Raw genomic sequence first — 10,004 nt, 5'->3', positions numbered from 1 at the left:
TGCGGTTAAAAGCAAAACGTAACCATGGATTTGTTGTCTCACAAATCTCACATTGGAGGCCAAACAAACACAAGCTAAATCTTCCCATGTCATAATTAGCGCAAAGCAATGGACTGCTTTTTCTGAGGGTCAAGGTGAAACTGGGGATTTTAAAGAAAGGACAGTCAAAGTTTTTTTTTTTCTTAAGAAAATTTTACTTGAAGAAACAAGACGTTTGTCGCTCACCTAAGGTGTAAACCCTAAAACCATTACCTCTCCCCTTTGGTAATGAAATGCATCCGCTTTCACAAGGGAGAGCACCGCTGAGAGTCGAACCAGTGACTGGTTGCTGTTGCCAGCCACTGGGTTGAACTATGCCCTTTTGGGCCTGACCAGACAAAGTTGAGAGCAACTTGAAACAAGCTCCCCGCCATTAATGACTTTTCAGATGGCCTTATTTAAGATGGGAGCCCTTCCATCTCGCGTTCACCTTTCTGGTTCATGAACTCAAAAAGCCATAGTCTGCAAGCATAACTGCTATGACAGGTTTTTTGGTAGCAGCCATTAAACCTTCGGTATATATGGTCCCATATATTATAAATGATAGGCTTCTTGATCTCTTATCATCACAAGTCCAGACAATAGATTTGCATCATACTTTTCCCATATATATATATATATATGTGTGTGTGTGTGTGTGTGTGTGTAAGAGGGAGAGGAACTTATATATATATATATATATATATATATATATATAGAAATTTCCTTTTTGAATATGTGTTTTGTGTGATGTGTAAGAACCAATAATTAGTGGGATAAACTTATTTTGAAGTGTTATAGGAACTGAAGAAATTGAAAGCTTTGGAGACATAAATTTTCTGAAATTTTTGTATTCCTAAAAGCTTATCTGCACTTGGACTAATTTGTAATTAAAATTTACAATATGGATCTTGCATATTGTAAATAATACATCAAATTCTGTGGGGATGCACCCGGATCCTCATCTCTAATTTTATTATTTGACAAAACCATATGGAAGATATCGATCAACATGCACGCTCCTTCCTGGAAAGAACCAATGCCCTTTTAAGTCCATCTCCACCTCCACAACTTCCTCCCTTCTTCCAAGTGAGTGTGGAAAAGTAGGGACATGGCGACAGAGACACTGCTTTCAACAGGCATCCCCTTCACTTCTCTGCCCGACTCCTACGTCCGGCCACCATCGCAGAGACCGAGGCTCTCCGAGGTCAGGACATGCGAGGAACTTCCGGTAATCGACCTCAGCACGCCGGACATGACGGAGCTAGCTCGCCAGGTTCGAGACGCCTGCGAGTCCTATGGCTTCTTCCAGGTAATTATAATATAGTATAGTACTTCAAATTAGGAACTTCCTTACAGTAGTATTATCAAGTTGGTTGATTTCATGGTGTGCTAACGATCGAGGCCTACCGTATCTGTAGATTACTAACCATGGCGTCCCTCAACAAGTAGTTGAAGAAATGCTGCTCGTTGCACGTCAATTCTTTAGTCTCCCCATAGAAGAAAAGATGAAGCTGTACTCAAACGACCCATCTAAGAAGCTAAGACTCTCCACCAGTTTTAACTTGAAGAAGGAGACTGTTCACAATTGGAGAGACTACCTTCGTCTCCATTGCCACCCTCTGGAGAATTTCATTCACGAATGGCCCACCAATCCACCAAATTTCAAGTTAAGTATATCACTATCTTTCCTTATCTTGTTTTGGTGTATTATGTGGAGAAAACTGCACCTGAGGTGATCGATCGGACATATACAAAGGTTGCTGAATGAGTGCAGCTAGCAGGTGATTTGCCCAACCAAATTTGTTAAAAAATTTACAATCTCTGCCGTCCATTGGTCAACATGATGGGCATTAATGATGCGCCTTTTCTGTTGATCCACTGCCTGCATTCAGAGAGAGTCGACCAGCAGAAATGACGACAGAGGTGTCTGTCAGATCCATTCAAATTGCTATTGGATGGTTGAATGGATCTTATCTCTTTTGTTATTCCAAAAGCATAAGAGCACCATGATCGCCTACTTCTGCCCATGAGGAGGACAACAGAATTTTCAGAACCGTCGGACTTTTAAGCAAAGACTGGATGGCAGAAACAGTAACAGTACTTTAGGGCAAGATTTGATATTGCTGATACCTTTGCAGTTCATCGCATTTATAATTTAAAGGACAAACGTGACATGAAACATGATATACGGTTCTGGAAAACGTCATATTGATGTTTTCTTCTTTAACATTATACAATCGCAACAAAAAAGACCTCATGGCATCTAGTATATTATATATATCCACGTAAGTCTAAAGTCTTAGTGTTTTTTATATATGTAGTAGATGTATTCATGTTGTTGTTACCCACAGCCTTGGATACATGATAATAGTTTGGTAGGCAGTTTCATCAACTTGGGTACAGGATAATAGTTTTCTAATTTGAGAGAGCAAAAAGTCTATGACATACAGTTAAGTTATGACATGAGATTAATGGTTCAAACTAAATTCTTGTCTTAATATACTTGCTAGACCAGCTGCATGAAGGCATCGACAAGACTATAAGTTCTGGTGTCACACGGCACCACACTAGTCAAGGTCTTTTTGTTCGCTTGTTCTTGTACTTTTTGCATTATTGTCATGATATTCAGAATTCCATGCGAGGAGTCCTACTTTCTTTCCAATGATATATTGCAGCATCATTGTGCTGATTCCTGCACTAGCTTTCTTCTGGGGTTTCATTAATCACAGGGCCATGGTGGGTGAGTACAGCAAGCAAACAAGGGAGCTCGCTCAACGTGTAATGAAGATCATTTCCCTGAGCTTAGGCGTGGAGGGCTACTTAGAGAAGGTTCTGGTGGCGTCGCAGGAGCAACACATGGCGATCAACTACTACCCATCTTGTCCGCAGCCTGAACTCACATATGGCTTGCCGGCGCACACGGACCCTAACGTCCTGACCATTCTCCTGCAAGACGGGGTTGCGGGGTTGCAGGTCCAGAAAGACGGCCAATGGCTCGCCGTCGATCCACTGCCGTCGGCTTTCGTCGTAAACATCGGCGACCAAATACAGGTATGATTACGCTCGGAAAATCATTCCCTGTTATTGCTTGGTTCCACGAAACAAAGCAGCAGTGTGCTTCACGGCGATGGCCCCTACACGATTCTGCTTTGGACTTGGTTCCCCACACGGTACTCGACCAGTCTTGAACGGGTCTATTTTCCGTCCCTTTTATCTGAATAATTAATTAATAAAATTTTAATTCTAAGACTTAAAGAAGGTAGGCCCAACGGTAACGCGCTTTCGAAGGAATCCTTTGATTTCCTTTCTCTTTTTCGCAATTCTCTCTCTCTCTCTTTTACCAGCATTAGCATTCATAAATACTTTCACTTTCTTTCTCTCCACTTACAAGTCACTTTGCTCTCTGCCTCTCCATATTCGTCTCTCTCGATCTGCCTCCTCTTTCGTTCAACTCTCTCTGTCTTTCTGTCTCGTCTCATTCTTTCTCAATTTCTCTCTCGTTTTCCTCGCTCCGTCCTCTCTTTTAACAAAGTCACACACACTCACTCTGTCTCCCACTTAAATATTTATCTTTTCATTTTTAAAAATAATAAGAACAATTTGTCCCCCGTTATAAGGGCAAGAATCCATTTTTCTTTGCTTCAAAAGTCAAATTTCACTTTTAAAGTTTCTTTCTTCATATATATATATATATATATATATTAGCCATTAAGTTAAGTCACATGGATAGCTTGATAAAAAGGAAATAAAGTATTTTACTAACCTTGTAGTGTCCATTCATAACGTTTTCTCCATTTTTTTCAATTAATTATTGTTATTATGTCTACTTAAAATAGTCAATTATTATGATAGATGGTTGAAAGGAAAATAATAAAAAAAAAGTCAACTAATACTAAATAACAAAAATATCTTCTTCTTTTTTCCAATAGTCCATTACAATGGATCAAGCGGCCTTCGTGACTGAGTTGGGCAGATGGTTAGAATCACCATTCAATTAAATATATAAAAACTGTCTGTCATATTTTTCTTTTCTTTCAACATTTCAACCCTCATGAATGAGTTATATATATACATATATATAAATGTTCAGAAAAAAAAAGACAGTTTGTGCTGAAACGGAAATTTTGAATTAAATTTCAACCCTTTAAGGGCGTTTCTATGGGGTTGTCTTTTCCTTTTTTTATTTTTCTGAATCTCACCTATTTTGTTTAGAAATCATGAATATGCCTAAAAAAACCTAATTGGCACAAACTGGAGGCCCTATACGACATATAGATGGCCATGAAATCCAAGTCCAGTGAGCCCTCTTACATGGCGGAGACCATTCCTACTTACAGCTAGTTAGTTCGCATGAGGACCAAAGTATCAATGTTAGGTTCCTAACATTGATGGAGCTAAAAATTTTGGCTGAAAGGGCATTAATTCAACAATTTAATTTTTTTTAGCAACACTTATACTTGCAAACAATTAAATATTTGAAAACAATAATATAACAAATAAACTTATTTTTTTGAGGTTGATCATTGGCAGCGGCTATGGCTCTCCTTTTCATGTTAGGAAAAAAAATATAATATATATATATATATATTCAAAATTTTTAAACTTCACATACGTAAAAATATTGAAAATTATTATTCTACCCTTGTACAAAACTTAAAAGTTCTATTCAGCTTCTACCTTAAACATTACTGTGGACCGTTGCCCACACAAGCTCTTGCCACTAGTATTTAACTAGATGGAGAAATTTGTCTCCACGATCGACTAATGTAACAAAGCCTGGTTCTACGATCAACTAATGCAAGGGGAAAATTGGTGGTGTAGGCGTTAAGCAATGGCAGGTATAGGAGCGTGTGGCACCGTGCCGTAGTTAACAACCAAAGGGAGAGGCTGTCGGTGGCGTCTTTCATATTTCCCGGCCCCAACACGCTGATAGAAACGGCTGCGGAGCTGGCAGGAGACGGAGGGGAAGGGCGCGTTTACAGGAGCTACTGCTTCGAGGAGTACTACAAGAAGTTCTGGTCACGCACCTTGGACGACGGCCATTGCTTGGACTGCTTCAGAGTCTGACTCCGACTCATCCTTCAGTTAAAGGTGTCTCCGTCGAAACACCAACTATGTTCTCTTATTGATTTTCTTCCTTACGTTTCATGTGATGTGGATTAGTTTCCAATATGTTCTAAGAATTTTACCTTCTTTTGCACGACTTGGTCTCAAATTTTGTTCGAGTATTTATATATATATTACGTTAAATCAGCCTTCTAACTAGATTACTTTTAAAATCTAACTGAACTGCATGCAAGTAGAAATCAATGGAAGACGCACACGCATAATCACATCTATGCAGTTAGTTTCACGAAAAAGCGTCAATAGGGGCACAATAGAACTGGATTATAAAAAACTATAGTGTAGCTCAAGATATTCTCAATAAATAAGCATTAGAGAAATAGAGAGAGAACTGATAAATTGAGAATGCATAACAAAATTTGAGGATAAGAAGTCTCTTATTGAGGATAAGAAGTCTCTTAGATGCAAAAACAGACCGTAAAAACAAAATATAAGAACAAATATTCAAGACAACAACATAATAAAACAAAATAAGAGGAGCGAGAAGAGAGTGGATAGATGAAAAAGCAGAGTCACCCAGCAGCAGCAAACGAAAAACAGTGTCGTAGCCAAATAGCAAAGTAGACATCTCCTTGCACAAGGCGTGTCATAGAATCTGGTGATGAGAATGTGTTCTTGAAGACCTTGTTGTTACGCTCTTAACGAATGTGTCGCCAAGAAGATATGAGCCACGACCTCCAGACATGACCCCAAGAAAAGGGCAAGTGAAAGGACAATAGAGGAAAAGAAAGTGAATGAGAAACTAGTTTGAAAGGCTATGAACGAAAGAAGGTCATGTAGAGGCAAGAACACTATAGAAAAAAGGACATGAGATAAAAAGGTGAACCTGAAACTCAGTCGCAGTGAGACAGATGAGACACTGGTTAGCTAAACTAATGCCAAAGTACTGTAGGTGGTCAAATATATTGATGTGGCCAGCAAAAAAAAGTCAGATAAAAGCAATGACACGAGAAGAGGGGGCAGGAGACCAAAGGGACAGAGGTGGGAGCAACACAATGGAAAAACCAAAAGAAGTCAGGTAGCAAGAAGAGAAAGTGAATCCACGAGAAAACAAAATAGGCTAGGATGGGTTTCGTGACCTCAAGAACAAACTCAACCTTGTTTGCACAAGTGTTGGCTCGTGGGTGTATGTTGAGAAAGAGATAAAAACAAATCAGAAAGATCGCCCCCTTCCTAAAATATCGGATGATGATCAAAATTGTAACCTCCTTCCGAAGATAGTGGATGATGATCAAAACTACAATCAAGATCCTAAAAATGTGGATCTGATTTGTAACAACTGTCTATTAAATAAAAGAAGCTCTCTCTCTCACCGTGTGTGAGAGACCGAGAGAGAAAAACCTTTATAGTGGATGTAAGTCAAGTCAAGGCCAAACCACGTTAAAAATTCTATTGCTTCCTCTTCTTCATTCTCTACTTTTCACATGGTATCAGAGACACAAAAGCAGCGTGAGGAACAGAGGAAGAATAGAGGAATCTACCGCATGTCTTGTGGCTGCCGCCAGACGATCACTAACTTTAACTATTTTATCTGCTATCTTTTATTTGTGTGACTACCTCCGAAAGGAGAGTTCTGCCTATTTTCCAGTGAAGTGTGAACTGCCGCCGAGTGGCATTCATTTCAGAAACCTCTCTTTGATCAAAGAGTCTTTCCTAAGCAAATTAATTAATGTTGTTGGTGGTGTAATGAACACTTAATTTATGTCTTATGAACGCCTAAATTTCTGCCTCTGTTTCGACTACCACTGAAGAACAGAGGAGTCATCCACAGAACATGGCAATCGTATCCATCGGCGTTGACTTCTCCGGTGGTTCTGGCTGTCGAGCACTAGAATCTTGGATGTCTAGGAATCTCCAGAACTCCTATGTGCATTCTTAGTATAGGAGCGGGCAGATCAATTAGCTTTAAGCTGGATTAAGGTTATGACATCCAAACATCTTTTGCCACAATTAATTTCATATTCCACTGCACGTGAGGCTTTGTGTGCTCTAGAACAACAATATGCTTCTCAATCTAACTTGCGAATCATTCAGTTAAAAAGGGATTTACAGAACGAAAAGAAAGGAGATATGATGATGGCTGATTATTTGAATAATGTCAAATTCTTATATGACTCTTTAGCTGCTATTAATCATAAGGTCTTTAACAGTGATTTGGTTTTATATATCATCCATGGACTGTCCAATGAATATGAGACCTTCATCACTATCGTAACTAATTACATTCAAGACTCTACCAAGTTTCCCTAAAATTTTTGATAGGCTCAATTCTAAAGAAAATCATCGGCAAATTCTTTCACTGCTTCTTGATATTTCTCAAGAAACAAAAACGGTTGCCATGGTTGCATATCATACTAGCAGTCATGGGAATTCATATGCAAGAGGAAGAAGAGATCGGAACGGTGGTGGTCGCAGCCACTATAATTCATACAACGGTTGTGGTCGCAGCAACTTTGGCTCGTACAATAGAGGACGTGGGAATATTAGAGGCCGCACGTATAATGGAGGCCGTGGTAATATTTCTAAGTATAAAATGCATGCAATAGTTACTTGCCAATAATGTGGTCGCAAGGGTCACAATGCTTAACAGTGATATGATATTCCAAAAACTTTTATGGTCATGGCTTTCAATACATAAACAACTAATAGTGTTGTTTCATCGTTGACTTCATTTTCTAATGTGATGGATAACAACCAAGAATGGTATCCAGATAAATGTGCGTCACATCATATGACAAATTGTGATCAATCTATGAAAAGTAAATCCTCTTATCATAGAAAGAATTCTGCTATTGTTGGCAACAGAGAAAAAGTATCCATCAGAAGCATCAGTAACATGTCCTTACCATCCAAGCATGCAAATTTTCGGTTAAAGAATGTTCTTCATGTTCCTATGATTCATAAGAATCTACTTTCTGTTGCTAAGTTCACTAATGACTACAAAATAAAATTTACACCTCTTGATTTTTTTGTCAAGAAAATGCAGACGGGGAAATAGTGCAGCAGGGACGGCTTAAGGATGGATTTTACGCATGGACAAACACTAGCACTGTTGAAAGAAAACGGACTACTGGAAATAATTGTAGACATGCAACTCTTATATTTCTTGTTTCAATAATGTTGTTCAAGTTCCTAGAGATACTTTTAAGCTTTGGCATGAATGTTTGAAACATGTAAATGACTCTTTATTGAATCGCATGACCTCATCTTAGTATATTGCTACTGACTCAATACCTAAAGTGCATTTTTGTTCCGTTTGTGCTTTAGCTAAGATGCATTGGTCGCCTTTTGATTCAATTGAGTTAAAAATGTCATCTCCTTTAAAATTATTATATGCAGATTTATGGGGACCTTCACCATGTATATCTAGAAAATGATACAAATACTACTTCATAATAGTAGATGATTTTTCAAGGTTCACATATATTTTTATGCTAACAAAGAAGTCTGAAACATTCTCTTGCTTTCAGAACTTTCATAAGATCATAAAAAACAACTTGAGCATAAGATTAAAGTTTTCATAGTGATTGTGGAGGTGAGTTTATGAGTGCAGAATTTTCTATGTATCTTGCTTCTCATGGCATTTAAAGAAGACTCTCATGTCTTTATACACCATAGCAAAATGGTGTAGCAGAACGAAAACATCGCCTCATTATTGAAATGCTACTTACTATGCTTATTAATGTTTGTATGCCAGTTTATTTTTGGACTGATGCTTTTAGAATGATAGTTTATATTATTAACAGGTTATCGATAAGTGCATAAGAATCAACTACATACGATAAACTTCTTGGTACTAAGCCACAATTGAAAAATCTTAATGTTTTTAGATACACTGATTATCCATTAGTAAGTCCTCAAAATAAATCGAAACTTGCTCCAAAGTTTCATGCATGTGTTTTTCTTGGATTCTCAAAATGTTTTAAATGCTACATGTGTTACAATCCCTTGAACAAACATGTCACTATTTCAAGACATGCTATATTTGATGAAAACACCTTTTTATACTCTGGAACACGACCACCCACTACTGCTGAAGAGTTAGTTAGCAAAAGATTACTCCCAACCCACCACCGGTTCCCAAATTATCCCATTACCCAATCATAGTGCAACTAAGCTTAATGAGCCGTCAATTGTCCCTACAAACAGTCACATTTCCCACCAAACCAATGCGGTAATTCCTGCACCCATCACCCAGGAAGAATCCTACCAAACTTCCCTACATCTTGAAATCCTCAGTCGCGTGAGAAACCACCCTATGATTACCTGCTCCCAAGATGGAACCCATAGACCAGAATATTCACATATCTTAATGAGACTAAAGCTATTGACACTGAAACTAAACCTCTCGACCTACAAGAAGCCCTGATGCAAAGCACTTATGAACAGTGAGATTGAAGCACTTCACAGAAATAAAACTTGGGACTTGGTTCCTTGTATGTTTCAATACTATGTAGTGGGTTGTCGATGGATCTACAAAGTTAAGCGACATGCTGATGGGTCTGTAGCTCGGTTCAAAGCACGTCTCAGAGCCAAAGGATATAGTCAACATGGAGGGATAGATTACATCAATACTTTCAGACCAGTGGTGAAACCTACTACTATGTGTCTTGTTCTCTCTATTGCCACTAGCCGTAGATGGAAAATCTATCAACTGGATGTTAACAATGTTTTGCTTCATGGAACTCTAAAGGAAGAAGGTTATATGAGTCAGCCTCTAGACAACATGTGTGTAGGTTGAAGAAATCTCTATATAGCCTCAAACAAGCTCCTCGAGCATAATTTGAAAACTTGAGTACATATCTTATATCCAAGGGATTTAAAGAGTTCAAATCTAACTCATCCCTGTTCACATATTC

At 38.5% G+C, this 10,004-nt stretch overlaps 1 protein-coding gene across 3 annotated transcripts; it reads left to right on the top strand.

Moving 5' to 3' along the window:
* Positions 1-1,030: 1,030 nt before the first annotated feature.
* Positions 1,031-8,361, top strand: LOC116262882 (flavanone 3-dioxygenase 2-like). 3 transcript variants are annotated; one of them, XM_031642414.2, is made up of 5 exons: positions 1,031-1,330; positions 1,440-1,687; positions 2,772-3,072; positions 4,843-5,112; positions 8,132-8,361. In XM_031642414.2, exons 1-4 carry the CDS (start codon positions 1,130-1,132, stop codon positions 5,086-5,088), a joined length of 996 nt encoding a protein of 331 aa, XP_031498274.1. In that variant the 5' UTR covers positions 1,031-1,129; the 3' UTR covers positions 5,089-5,112; positions 8,132-8,361. The 3 variants fall into 3 exon arrangements, with proteins under 3 accessions (XP_031498274.1, XP_031498273.1, XP_031498272.1); XM_031642413.2 differs by having other exon boundaries at positions 1,032-1,330; positions 2,751-3,072; positions 8,123-8,361; XM_031642412.2 differs by having other exon boundaries at positions 1,033-1,330; positions 2,751-3,072.
* The last annotated feature ends 1,643 nt before the right edge of the window (positions 8,362-10,004 follow it).

Source organism: Nymphaea colorata, chromosome 10 (genome assembly GCF_008831285.2).
Source record: "Nymphaea colorata isolate Beijing-Zhang1983 chromosome 10, ASM883128v2, whole genome shotgun sequence".
Classification (NCBI taxonomy): Eukaryota; Viridiplantae; Streptophyta; class Magnoliopsida; order Nymphaeales; family Nymphaeaceae; genus Nymphaea; species Nymphaea colorata.
This window is presented reverse-complemented; position numbering and strand designations above follow the sequence as displayed.

What these genes read in the sequence shown, in the direction of transcription:
- LOC116262882 (XM_031642413.2), top strand. Translation starts at nt 1,130, where the DNA reads ATGGCGACAGAGACACTGCTTTCAACAGGCATCCCCTTCACTTCTCTG. An exon ending in ACCAATCCACCAAATTTCAA is followed by an intron (nt 1,688 to 2,750) that starts GTTAAGTATATC and finishes CATTAATCACAG; the next exon opens with GGCCATGGTGGGTGAGTACA. An exon ending in ACATCGGCGACCAAATACAG is followed by an intron (nt 3,073 to 4,842) that starts GTATGATTACGC and finishes TTGGTGGTGTAG; the next exon opens with GCGTTAAGCAATGGCAGGTA.